This window comes from Scomber scombrus, chromosome 1 (assembly GCF_963691925.1).
Source record: "Scomber scombrus chromosome 1, fScoSco1.1, whole genome shotgun sequence".
Lineage (NCBI taxonomy): Eukaryota > Metazoa > Chordata > Actinopteri > Scombriformes > Scombridae > Scomber > Scomber scombrus.
Genome location: NC_084970.1, coordinates 942,973 through 957,212, shown reverse-complemented (window position 1 = coordinate 957,212; position 14,240 = coordinate 942,973). Strand labels below are relative to the sequence as shown.

The following is a 14,240-nucleotide window of genomic DNA, read 5'->3' as shown; positions in this document are numbered from 1 at the left end:
TGACACACTTTTTAAAAGCATGCAGTCTAACCCAGCTGTACACTTTCAGTTCTTTCTGTAGCTCAGATGATTTGGAAGTTTGAAGTCAGTAACTACAAACACAGAAAATATATATAGAACACTTTTCTAGTCTTCTTGACCACTCAAAGTGCTTTCACATTCACCCATTAACACACATTCATACACTGATGGTGAAAATACAAAGATTTCATTGACTAGCTAAAAAAATCAAAACAAGTCAAATAATTATATTACATTTCCCAAGTTGACCATTTTTTCAAAGACAAGTATGTGTTTAATATATCTGTCTGTATTAGATCAATGGTGTTTACTGAAATCAGTGAGCAGGACTCATTAATGCTGATATTGGCTTTTTACATGAAAGTGATGGAATAATTCTTCATGTGTTTAATTTGCTGAATTAGCAGAAACAGACATGTCTGTCTATTATTTGTATACTAAGTGTTAAACAGTGATAGATGATTTTCCCCCCCATATTGTCCACTCTTAATACCAGTTGTGTAAATCCACATCTAATGTTGTACTTAAACAATTATAAAATGTTACTTTTTTTCCACACAGTATATTAATGGCTGGTTCTACCATACGGTGATGATACATGATGGGTGTGCTTTTTTTTGGGTCAGGCTCCATAGATATAAAAAAAAAAAAAAAGCTTGACCCATTCTCCTGATGTTGATAATGTTGATGTTGATAATAATACATTTGTATCTTTTGGACACCTAATATGTTGAAAATGAAATATGGAGTTACGAGGTTTCCATCTGACGACAATGCAATTATCCAATTGGATTAAGATAAAAAGTTATTGTCAAGAAAATGAAGTCTCATGATTGACTTATTTGTCAATTTGATGGCACGGCCACTGTGGTTAGGTTGTATCAACAAATGTGCGGGAAAAATGATGAACTAGTGGAAATTGGACAGGGCCTGCAGTAAAAAGTCAAGCAGGGGCCCCTGCTTATATGTATTCTTTAAAATGGCACAACAAAAGCAGAATGGAGCATGTCAGTATCTGTCAGTTAATGTCTTCTTTCCTCTCACTTTTATTTAGATTTGCACTGTTCGTATCATATAGTTTTCAGCTTTACTCGGCTCTACTTTTTGTATGTGTCATCGCTCCTATCTTCACAGAACTGAGTGATTTCAGAGAACCACTTTTTCAAATCGGTGCACTGATGTAGAGTTAGTGAGTGAATCTGTGAGCTCATAACGCTTCAGGTTGAGATCAGTTTTAACGTGTGTTCAGCTTTCAGTCAGTAAAATGTACACATACAGTAAAGCCACAGCCGTGTCCCGGCAGTTGTTCTATTATTCATAGTCTTAACATCACCAGGATTTGTCTTTAGATGACATCATCACCAATCTGTCTCTCTACTGTTCAGTTTGAGGATCAGACTCCTGCAGTTAAGCTGAGCTGTACACTACTATAGAAACAACATGCTGCACTGCATATGACTTTGTTTAAAGTGGATTCTCCCAACACATGATTAATACTTTATTTATTCATGTGCTGTGTGCATCCTAGAGGGACATTTTCACAAAACCAATAAAATACCATGGCAGTAATGATTTTAAATATAAATATATAACATGTCATTTAGTAATATAAATATAATAAAGATAACAGTGGTATCTACCTTGCACAAATTGTAATTTCAGCATTGAAATGAACTATGCATGACTTTTAATAATAATTGTATTAGCTCTCCTAATTGTCTGGAAGTTTCCAGACTGTTGCTATGACAGGATTTTTAAGGACTTGTTTTGGAAAATGTGTTTGTAAAGATCAGTAAATTATTTTAGATTAACACTCACAAACTCGGACATATTAATTCCTAAAAAGGAAGTTCTCTGATGAAAAATCAATTTAAAGATTTAATGTCTGAAATCTTTAAAACCCAGATTTCATGAGAATCACTCTAATAAACATGTTGAGTACATTTCATTCCTCATAGAACACATTAGCAAATTCAATCATTTGGAAAATGTTGAAACCATAATTATTCACATCCATGTTTACTAGCTAGCAGACTTATTAATGTAATTGCAATATCAGTAAAAGTCGTCACAATTAGATATTCTTTTCAAAATGGTTCAGCTTTAGCAGCAACCGTTGTGCATGTCCATCATGGTTCATTGCTAATTAGCATTCCTAGTGGTGAAGTGTTTCCCCACGGTGCACCTTTAAGTTGTGGACTCAGTAAAACCTTGAACAACACACACATTCTAAAAACAACTGTATGTTTCCTTCACTGTACACAGTAAAACAGTGTGCATGGTGTTCAGGTTAATGGGTATTCTTCTGCCCTCTTCTTGTTCTTGTGTTGTGTGTATTTGTCAGCCCTCCATAACTCTCTCTCTTCTCTCTCTATGTGCAGCTACTCAGTGAAAAGATCAGCGGGGCAGAGGGGACGAAGCTGGATGAAGACTTCATGGAGATGGAGAGGGTGAGTTTGGTGCAGATGTGTGTGTGTGTGTGCTCAGCAGTAAACACAGTCCTGTGATGGATGTATAGTGATACACTGAGTAGAGCTGGATTGATGTGAGGAGAGGCAGCTCATCTTTTGATTGATTCAAAACTTATCAGGAGTGAAATGATTGAAATGTTGATTTTATCCCTGATTTGAAAAGATTTGAAAGATTCTACTCTGCCAATATCAACACAACTAAGTGACTGAAGTTTTCGGTTAAAATGAGACTTTTATTTGTGCAAATCATAAACCTTTACTGAGATTGAACATTATCTCATTATTTAACATGTATCTCCTTCCCCCTGCTTCCAGTCTTTATGCTAAGCTAGGCTAACCATGTCCTGACTCCAGCTCTGTAACACTCAGATGAGACATGACATTAATATCAATCCTCTCATTTTACTCTCAGAAAATAAGAATATTAGTGTTGAACTGTTCCTTTAATGTTTAATGTGTTAATGAAATCTGTTTCCTATGGGTAAAGTAAATGTTCATAACTATGCATGGTCACAACTGCCACATCTCATCTTCTTTTTTTTCTTTTTTTTTCATCAGAAAATTGAGGTGACCAACAAGTCAGTGTTTGACCTCTTGTCCAAAACCACAGAATACCTGCAGCCTAACCCAGGTAAACACATGGAAGTTCATTTGTTGTATAACCAACTTTTTTCTTCAGAAACAAGAATGCAGTGAATTCTATGTTTTTCCTCTTTAGCCTCTCGAGCCAAACTCAACATGCTGAACACAGTGTCCAAGATCCGAGGGCAGGTGAAGACCACCGGCTACCCCCAGACAGAAGGCCTGCTGGGAGACTGCATGCTGCGCTACGGCCATGAACTGGGAGAGGACTCTGTGTTTGGTACTAACACTCACATGCACCATAACAAACACTGGTTATAAAGAGGATTCATTCAGAGTCACATGGAGATATTTTGATAATCAAACTATTTTTCAAGTCAAGGCTAAAATCAATATTTGTCTTTATAATAGTATACTGGTATACTGGATATTTGTAGGTTGTGGAGTGCTGATTGGACACAACAAGCAATGTGATGACATCATCTTTACTTTAGGAAATTGTGATGTGCATTTTTTTAAAACATATTTTCTGACATTTTACACTCTAAACAATCACATTAAAAGGAAATTGTCGGCACCGCCACGCCCAAACCGAATCACTAATCAGAAAGTTTTTGATAACTTTTCATCTCCAATGTCTCAAGATGATTCTGTGCAAATTTGAAGTTGGTGTGATAAAATCCCTAGGACTAGTTCGCTCAAATATGATGCCAAAATCGGCAGCAAAATCGCCAATTTGAAAAATTCAAAATGGCCGACTTCCTGTTGGTGTTAGGGTACGGGTCCAAGAGACTTTTTGGTGCGTCTTGACATGATGTACATGTGTACCGAGTTTCGTTTGTCTACGTCAATCTGTGGCGAGGGGCTCAATTTTATTCATTTGTCAAGGGGGCGCTATAGAGCCATTTTGTCACGCCCATTAATGCAAACCATTAAATATCAAGATTTTCGCCAGGTCTGGCTTGAGTGCAAAATTTGGTGAGTTTTGGGGCACGTTTAGGCTGTCAAAAACGCTGTCATTGTGACAGAAAAAAAAGAATAAGAAAAATCCTTACAGATACAATAGGGCCTCACACTGTTCAGTGCTCGGGCCCTAATAATCATTTGTTGTAGTAATGTCGGTTCGATTTTTAGACAACTGAGCATCATGGTTGACACAAAATGAATCCATGTAAATTGGAACACGAGCGTCCGTCAGAAATAACATTAAAAAAAAGAAAAAAGAACACACAACCCTCCTGTGAACCTTTCATGGAGCTGCTGAGCTGAAAGTAAAACATGTTACACAACTTCAGATGATTGTGTGTTGCAGTGTCCTGCAGAGAAGACAGGACACATGTTCACTGAAAGCTTGTGTTTGTGTACCACAGGTGGAGCTCTGGTGGAGATGGGTGAGGCCATGAGACAGATGGCAGACGTGAAGGACTCTCTGGACATAAACGTCAAACAGAACTTTATCGACCCCCTGCAGACTTTACAGGACAAGGACCTCAAAGAGATCACAGTATGTTAGAGCAGCCTGTAACTGACCCCTCATTCCTAAATCATCACACATTTATGATGGGCAGGGTAGATTTAAAGAACTGTTCTTTTTAATACATAGTTTAAGATCTTGACCTCAGGTTGTAGTAACTCTCACAGTGTTTGCAACACAGAGGAAATGTGCCAACAGTGTGAGGAGGTGCCAGGATTTCTGCAGCACCTTTGCAACACTGGCTGAAATACACTGAGACCAGCGTGTGAACGTGCACCTTCAATTGTTACATAACATTTCATTTACAGAACATATATCATTTGTTTTACAAATAGATATTTGTTCTTCATGATGAATCACTAAGCTTTGAGGTTTACAAAGTTTTCATTTCAATCCATGAAATCACAAAGTCACAAAAAAAACTTTAGGTGAGTTTGGTTTCATGTAATGAAAGAAGACTAGTCTGCAGCTGTGCTACATGTAACATGCACAGCTGTACTGTGAGCTGAATTCTGACATTATTTTATATTTTTTTAAAGTATATGCTATTGGCTGTAGTATGACATTTTCATCATTCAAATTTCTTGTGTGCATTAGTCTCAAATTGTTTACCTAGTTTTTTCAATTTCAACTATATTTATGTAGCACTTTAAACACAACGTAGTTGATCCAGATAGAAACAAGCACACACACAAAAAAATAAAATCCACAATAAGAAAATACAACATAAATCAGAATGATGATAATAATTACAACAACAACAACATCAATAATAAAAATACATGGTCATAAAGCACATGGTGAGAACAGCACAAACCTATGGAGACTTCAGGTGTTTTTTATTTATTTACTCATTCATATATTTATTTTTTACACTAACTTTATTTATTAATTTTTTCTCTAACTTTTGATCAACTTTTATTCTTATTCTCACTTATATTTATTCAATTATTCATTTATTGTTATCATTTATTTTACTTAATTTATTTTTCTCTTGCGTGCATTGGTCTCTATTTTGTCTTTGTAATTTTATCTTAATTTTTATTCCCTTTCTTTATGTTGTCACTTGTTCTGTCTTCTTATCAGCTTGTTAATCAGCTGTGAAGCACTTTGAACTACATGAACCTGTTATATAAATAAAGTTTGATGCAAGTTAAGATTGATGAGCATGCTAACAATAGCTAATTGGCACTAAACATAAAGTACAAGTGAGTGTAACTTGAAAGAGCTACCTCCTAACCAATCACATGACCTCATACTGTAGACAGACAGTATATGAGGTTATGTTTCATAACACAGTATAGGTTAAATATTATTCTGAAGCAACTGAATGAATAATATTGCATTTAGTGTGCTAAACTGATCTCTTTGTGTTCGCAGCACCACCTGAAGAAGCTGGAGGGCCGTCGGTTAGATTTTGACTATAAAAAGAAACGTCAGGGGAAAATCCCCGATGAGGAGGTCCGCCAGGCTGTGGAGAAGTTTGAGGAGAGCAAAGAGCTGGCTGAGAGGAGCATGTTCAACTTCCTGGAAAATGATGTAAGAAAGAACAAAACTTCTACATAAAGAATGGACCAATAGGGTGTATTAAACATGAGGCAACTCACTGTTTAAATATGCCAGTATGTTAACTAGAAACATGGGAATGAAAAATATGAAATAGAGAATTTTGAGATTATGCACAAAAACATTAGTATGACCTTTTTACATGTATTCAGCATTAAAAAGTTGTGGATTGACCAACAGGTGGAGCAGGTGACCCAGCTGTCGGCGCTGATCGAAGCAGCTGTAGACTACCATCGGCAGTCGAGTGAGATCCTGGAGGAGCTGAGTGGGCAGCTGCAGAGGAGGTGAGGAAGGTGCTCTGTTGGACTGGAGGTCGTACTTCATTTTGGTCTCTCAACAGTATATTTAGAAACCACGCTCTTTATTTGAATGAATTATGGGCACAATTTGGTGCATGTTTGTGGAACTGGCTCAGAACATGTGACCCACAGCAGGCAGGGTGGATAAGAGGAGCCATGACTAGTGATGTGGGTATCATTTCAAATGGATACATGTGTTGGGCTGGGTTATACACATGGCTGGATCTAACATACTGGGCATACATCTGGGCAAGTGACCAGGGGCCCTTGAGCACTCCTTTATTGTCAGGCTCCACAGATATATGTTACAAGGCTTGACCCATTCTTTTGATGTTGTTTGTTATCGTTGCTGTCGGAAACCTAGTATGTCCAAAACGAAATATGAAGTTACAAGGTTTCCACCTGACAGCAGCGTTATCCAATCTGAATAAAATAAGTAGTTTCCAGGAAAATAAGTCTGATGATCAACCGTTGCGATGATGATTGGTTAGCAGGCCACAATGCACTATGGTTTTATTGTAACAACAAGTGTGTGGGAAAAATGATCATTTGCAGAATGAGCATGAGCTTCAGTGTCCAGAGGCCTCTTTGGTTATTATAATATTGTAATGTTGTCTTTTACTGGCTTTACAGGCTGTATTACAGTACACTGTTCTAACTGTTGAATTCACAATGAGCAAGTTGTCTTTCACAGTTTTATTGTAATAACCAGTTCACATTTACAAAGGCGGACCCCCCCCCCCCCCCTAGTTTGCTGGCTGAAGAGATACTAGACGAAGTTCAGTGTCAGTATTTGTACAATCATCCCATATTTATCTCCCTAATAGGTTTTAATCACTTTACCATGTCTCTGGAGGAGTTTCTCTCGGCCCTGTGAGAATTAAGAGTTGAAAGCTGAATCCTTATCTGCCTCTCCTCCTTAACTTCCTCTCTCTGCCTCTCTCTAATGAGCAGTAACATCACAGTGACTGAGACCCACAGCTCACCTTTGATGGTACCTGATGAGAACATTTTCAAACAGGAGGCAAAAAGCACAAAGTCATATTTTTATTGATCAGTATCAGTTAAAATTCTGAATTAAATCAACATTCACACTGATAAAAACTGTACCCTTAATGTTTGCCTATGCCTCAAAAGGGTCCATTTCATAATAAATTGAAAACAGTTCATTCCAGCTCTATATTTTTATTCTGGAATTCTACTAGAGTAGCTTTGCATGATTCAAAAAGTGCTCATTTATCTTCTACTGGTTCTTTATGCAGCCCCTCAGTTCAGCCTCAGTCTCTAACAGGCAGTCTATGCTGCAGTCTCTTTAAGGCCCTGCTCCTATAGAGACCACTCTGCTCTGATTGGCCAGCTTTCTGGAAGCCTGTCATGTATCAGAGTCATGTTAAGTTACTGCTGATGCAAACCCAACATTTCCCTCTTCACTGCTTTAAATGGACTAATTAAACAACTATGCACTGCTTTGCTTTGCAGTGCTGTGTAATGGAAACACTGCTGATGTGTATTTGTATTGAAATCTAGGTTGTTGATCATTATCTTAATATGAGGGATTCTCTTGTCTTGTATTGGCATCTTTATTATGTAAAAGCATATGTTTCTAACTACAATTAAAAGTCCCGGGGCTACAGGGCTGGGATGAAGATTAAGATTAGTAGCTTTATTGTAATTATATTGAGGGTCAGACAACAATATAACAACATATAGATAGCACTCCCTGAGCCAAACATTTAAGACAGTTAAAAACAACTTAAGACATAAATACAACATTAACAATCTATAAGAGCAACAAAGTGCAATATGCAAAAAAGTGCAAACAGTAGCAATTCTCATTGTAACAGTAGTGTTTGTGGGTGAGTGGGATGAGGGGATCAGACCGTGTTCATTAGTTTAACAGCTTGGGGTAAGAAGCTGTTTTTCAGTCTTGTAGTGTGTGACTGAATTGTTCTGTATCGCCTGCCAGAGGGAAGTAGTTGGAAGTGGTGGTGGCCAGGAAGTGTTGGGTCAAGAATGATATTTAAGGCCCTGCCCTGACATTGGGCTTGGTAAATGTCCCCAATTGCAGGAAGCTGGGTCACAGTGTTGTATTTTGCCATATGATGAGTCTTTGCAGAGCCCTCTGGTCCTTCTTGGTGCAGCTGGTAAACCAAGCTGTGATGCAGTATGTGATGATACTCTCCACAGTGCACCGGTAGAAGTTAACCAGCAGGTTCTGTGGCAGACTGGCTCTCCTAAGCTTCCGCAGGAAGAAAAGACGCTGCTGTGCCTTCCCAATGATGGTGGATGTATGTGCAGCCCAGGAGAGGTCCTCAGTGATGGTTACCCCCAGAAATGTAAAACTGGAGACACTCTCCACTGCTTCACCATTAATGAACACTGTCTTGTGATTTGTTCTCCTCTCTTTCCTGAAATCCACTACAATCTCCTTTGTCTTCTTATTATTCAGGATGAGATTATTAGTGGAACACCAGACTGTCTGAGGTTTTGCACCTCATCCCTGTATGCTAACTCATCGTTGTTGGAGATCAGGCCCATGACTTGTGTCACCTGCGAACTTTATGATGGTGTTTGTTGCATGGACAGGCTGACAGTCATGGGTGAAGAGGGCATACAGGATAGGGCTCAGGACACACCCCTGAGGAACACCAGTGTTCAGGATGGACACTGAGTGGAGGATGTTTGTTTTCCCAGCCTGACAATCTGAGGACGGTTGGTCAGGAACTCCAGGACCCAGTTGCAGATGGTTGTGTTCAGGCCCAATCCATGAAGTTTAGACACTAGGGTGTTAGGAATGACAGTGTTAAAGGCTGAACTAAAGTCCAAGAAGAGCATCCTGATATATGTGTCAGGACGTTCCAGGTGCTCCAGTGTAGTGTGGAGGGCAACACAGATTGCGTCTTCTGTTGATCTGTTTGCCCGGTAGGCAAACCGGTGTTGGTCTAGTGCGGCAGGGAAGGAACGTTTAATCTTGGCCAGAATGAATCTCTCAAAGCATTTGGCTATGACCGGGGTGAGTGCAATTGGGCGATAAGTCATTTAAACAATGCTTTTTTGCTTGGGAATAGACACGATGGTTGTTGCTTTGAGACAAGTTGGGACAACAGTGTGGTTCAGGGAAAGGTTGAAGATGTTAGTGAAGACCTCTGCCAACTGATCTGCACATGCCTGAAGTACCTGCCCCGGAACGCCGTCTGGTCCAGCTGCCTTCCTCGTGTTGATGTTGCGCAATGCCCTCCTGACCTCATTTGAGTCCAGAATGATTGCCTGATGATCTGGTGGCAGCCTGTGAATTACCCTGGTGTTGTTATCTGCATCAAAGCGGGTAAAGAACCTGTTAAGATCCTCTGCTAATGAGGGGTTGCTGCTTTCAGTATGATTGTCCTTCTTTTTGTAGTCTGTCATGACCCGTACGCCCTGCCACATACGTCTGGAATCGTTATTGGTGAAATGTTCCTCAATCCTGAGTCTGTAGCTGTTTTTTGCTTCCTTAATGCCATGTTTAAGATTTCTCCTTGCTAGGCTATAGGCTGTAGTGTCGTTGGCTCTGTAAGCAGCATCTCTAAGCCTTAGCAGGTTCCTAACTTTTTTGTTCAGCAGTGGTGACATTTTTGGTACAAAAGTTGATGTATGATGGTACCGATGAAGTGTACTGATCAAGGTCTGCATCAACAAAAAGGCTCCAATCAGTGCTCTCAAAACAGTCTTGTAGTTGTGTTGTTGCATCATCAGGCCACACTCTAACTTCTCTGCTAGTTGGCTTAGCTCTGCTGATGAGTGGTTTGTAAGCCTGCAACATTAACAGAGAGGTGATCAGACTGTCCAAAGTGAGGGCATGACACAGTCTTGTATGCATTGATCACGTTTGTGTAGACATGATCTAATGTGTTATCGCTCCTGGTTGGGCATTTAACATTTTGATAGAAACTGGGTAGGACTGACTTGAGATTAGTTTGATTGAAGTCTGCTGCTACAATGAAGGCTCCTTCAGGGTGGGAGTTTTGTTGTTCATTGATAGCTGAGTGTAGCTGCTCCAGTCCAGGTCCATCATTAGCATGCGGTGGGATGTAAACAGCCATCATAAAAACACAAGAAAATTCCCTCTCTGTATAAAAGGGCATTTCACCAGAATATATTCCACATCGGGTGTGCAGAGTCTTTTTATGACAGTAGAGTCCGTACACCAGGCATTGTTTACATACATAGAGTCCACCACCTCTGTTCTTGCTGGAATCAGCTGTTCTGTCCGCGCGGTGCAGTGTGTAGCCCATTAGTTCAACAGCTGAGTCCGGGAAGTTGTTGTTTAGCCACGTCTCGGTTAGAGTTAAAATGCAACAATTTTTAATGCCTCACTGTGAAGTAATCCTCAGTCTTAGCTCATCCATCTTGTTGGAAAGGGATTGCATATTTGCAAGGAGAAGAGACAGAAGAGGTAGTTTACGTGGTGTATCCTGTAGCTTAGCCTGAAGCCTGGATCGCTTCCCCCGCTTCTGACGTCGCTCTCTTCTCCGCCGCCAGCGTCTCCCTACTGGGATGGTAGCCCAGACTGAGCCCGGTGGTCTTGTGATATCCGCTGGTATTCGTGGATAGTCAATAGTGAGATGGTTGCATGAATTGCCGATCCTTAGAAATTTGTGGCGGCTGTAGACAAGGTGTGCATTGACATCACACACCAAAATAAGCCATAAAAACAAAAATAAACACATTAGTTCCAGGGAGCACCAAGCAGCTGCGTCCTTGCGCGCCGCCATGGCAACATTGAATTCATCAATCTGATACCTTTGTTTGCCTCAGCAGGAGTTGGAGGGGAAGGTATTCTACAAAGCAGGTTTAGTTTGTTTCTGAGATGAAGGAAACTCAGTTTTCAGTTCCAGAAAGACACAGAACTTAAACCAGGGGTCGGTTACCATGGTAACTCTCTGGCAGGTTTTCTCCTCCTTCACTGTCCTGATGCTCTGCTCTGCTCCTGATTGTGCCAACTGTGATAGTCACTTTTATTACTGTCACAGTCACTTTATGAACTGTCATTCACTTGATGGTTTAGTCACTTCACTTACTGTCACTGCACTGTAGAATTATTTATCTACTACAGACCTACATATTTATATATATAGAAAAATAAGGAAAGCATAATAGGTCCCCGGTCTCTGAATTGGCAGATACATAATATTGAAGGTTTGATTGATCGGACCAGAAAGACTTGATCAAGACATTCCTATACAATTATTGGATAGATTGCTATACTTAGCTTTATGAATGATACCTGCAAAGGTATTGACATTCCTACCCACAGTCTTGTCCCAGTCCCAGTTTTCCTGTATAGTACAACTTTTTCACTCTGCTATCTCTTCACACCAGGATATCCGAAGCCAGCAGTCGCCCCAAGAGAGAGTTCAAACCAAAGTCCATTAGGAGCAGCCTGGAGACCCTGGACAACAGCCAGCATAACGGTCTGTCCTACAGCTCCTCATTCAAATCCACAGGTACAGCTTCTCACACATCTGTCTTCACTTCATCTGTGTTTTTTACCTTCCTTTCTGTAATTTTCTGTGTCGGCTCCATTTTCATTGTTTGCTTTAAGTTCTACAGTATTTTTTTTTTTTTTCTGTTATCCCTTACAGATATCGAGATCAATCACACAGTCAATGGGAAAAGTAGGTATTCCTTCATACAGTGTTATGATGTGAGGGTCCCTGTTATTTACTGTTTGGCCTTTTATGACACACTATGGGCTAAATCCACAAAAGGACTGCGCAGCTGTTTGGGACGTTAAACTGGTACAATGAGACAAAAAAAGCACCTGCAAATTAATCACAATGTGCTGCCAAGTAAATAACTTCATGTCACCTGTTCCATTTGCATGTTTGTAAATTAGTAAATAAAGGACAAATTGCTCTCAGCTGCCAAACTTTATGGGCATGTCTGTGCCAGAATATCGTTAGTGCAAAATCTTTTGTGGATAGACTTTACAATAGGACAGATTGCAGGTGCAAATGCTGCACAATTCATGGTGCTATTAGTGAGCACAATCCATTCTTTGTGGATTTGGCCCCGTAAGTGCTTCCCTCCACATGGCATTGATGTCAGTCATATCTAAAAATGATGGTGTTGGATTAAAACCAAGCATTAAAGGCATTAACTGAACAGTGAACAGTAAGCAGCTCATCTCAACCATTCCAAACTTTTGTCTCTTTAGGACTAAGTGAGTTATTTGTATGGAAGGCTTTCAATGCAAAGACTGTTTAGTTGGTATAAAATCAACTCAAATGAAGATCTAAGAGGGTGCAGTAATACATTTGTGGACACATGTCATGTTGTGTGAGCTGATATCGGCTGATAGTGGTCTATCACAGATATATCGGTATTTTTTGCTGTCCGATATGTGCAGATATTTTTTTAAAGATATATAGGCTGCATTTTATGTATATTCAAATCCTTTTTCGTTTAATGTTTCAGTGCACTGATGTAATTTTATAAAAAATTAAGCTTATTCTTAGACTGTAAAATATCACGCCTCCATTACATATCTTTGTCACAAGTGTTTGGTAACCATATTTGGGAAAAAAGTGTTCATGTATGCGATGAATTGATATTGGATTTTTAACTCCTTAATATCGGTATCGTCATCAGCCCCAAAAATCCAGTATCAGTTGGGCTCTATTTGTAATGATTATTATTACCTGTATCACAGTTATGTAGCTATTACATATGTAAATGTGAGCTATCTGCTCTGTTTTCTACATGCAAAGACATTATAAAGTTCTTTGAAGCTGAGCAGGAAATGACATGCATTAATAACATGTTTCTTAGACGTTTAAACCCTTTTGAAATACAGGATATGTAATATAAGAGGACACTTTCTCACCCTACCGTTTATAGATATGATTTCATTAAATCCTAAAGTGTCCATTTCTGTAAATGTAATGAAAGCGAAATCACTTACATGTCTAATTTAATATTGTCTAATATTAGTTCTTATATTATTTCTAGCTCTCAGTGTGCCACAGGCTTACAGTTTTTACAGTACTGTTTATTGGCGCCATTGTATGGAGCAATGTTCCTATAGAAAAGTACTAATGGGAATGTTAGACTTCCTCCCAGACAATCCTGGCTCAAACACTATTGTATAAAGGAGTTTTAATAAGTCTGAGAAAATAACTGATGAGTTAAAGTTTAATAAAAATGTCCCTGCACAATGTGAAATCTTGATTTACAGAGGGATTAGGATGAAAGGGTGCAGTAATTAACTTCCATATAACTTCTACCTGCTTCACTGTTATGGCTCCATTGTTTATGCCTATATGTAGAAGTCAGCTTACTTATGACTACATTTACTCTGTTTACATATATGATGTAGTTAAATGCATGTTTGACCTCCTCTGGAGTGGAGTCAGTGCAGTTACAAACACAAATGTCAACAGCAGGTGAAAATAAGACCGTTAATGCCACTGCAGTTTTGTTGTCTGAAAAACAGTTGTCGCCCTCTGGTGGTGAAATTCAGTCATAGCCAGTGTATGTGCAGTATATAGTGGTATATTGTGGCTCATTCAGAGGATGTGTTCTTCATCTCGTAGTAGATGTGTGTGTATTATTTTGTGTTGTCTTGTGCTCAGCTCCATCTCCATGTGTCTTCACATCTCACCCAGCTGATCATATAACCTCTGTTCCACTGTCATGGCCTGAGAGCCCTACTACCAATGGCTTTGATCACCGTGAGTAACACACACTGACTCTGCATTTATGTCTCACTACTTGTGCTGAAACTAATAATTGATTAATTGACAGGAAATTAATAGATAACAAATTACATCGTTGATTAATCATGTC

At 39.3% G+C, this 14,240-nt stretch overlaps 1 protein-coding gene across 2 annotated transcripts in view; it reads left to right on the top strand.

The window, feature by feature from the left end:
- Nucleotides 1–14,240, top strand: part of sh3gl3a (SH3-domain GRB2-like 3a) — a 47,407-nt gene that overhangs the window by 27,944 nt on the left and 5,223 nt on the right. Inside the window, exons 2-10 of one of the 2 annotated variants that reach the window (XM_062419290.1) lie at nt 2,403–2,471; nt 3,051–3,123; nt 3,211–3,354; nt 4,445–4,578; nt 5,929–6,087; nt 6,295–6,398; nt 11,772–11,896; nt 12,035–12,067; nt 14,060–14,125. In XM_062419290.1, coding sequence (XP_062275274.1) covers nt 2,403–2,471; nt 3,051–3,123; nt 3,211–3,354; nt 4,445–4,578; nt 5,929–6,087; nt 6,295–6,398; nt 11,772–11,896; nt 12,035–12,067; nt 14,060–14,125 — 907 coding nt within the window. Of the gene's footprint in view, nt 1–2,402; nt 2,472–3,050; nt 3,124–3,210; nt 3,355–4,444; nt 4,579–5,928; nt 6,088–6,294; nt 6,399–11,771; nt 11,897–12,034; nt 12,068–14,026; nt 14,126–14,240 lie in introns of both variants that reach the window. The other variant, XM_062419283.1, reaches the window with a different exon arrangement.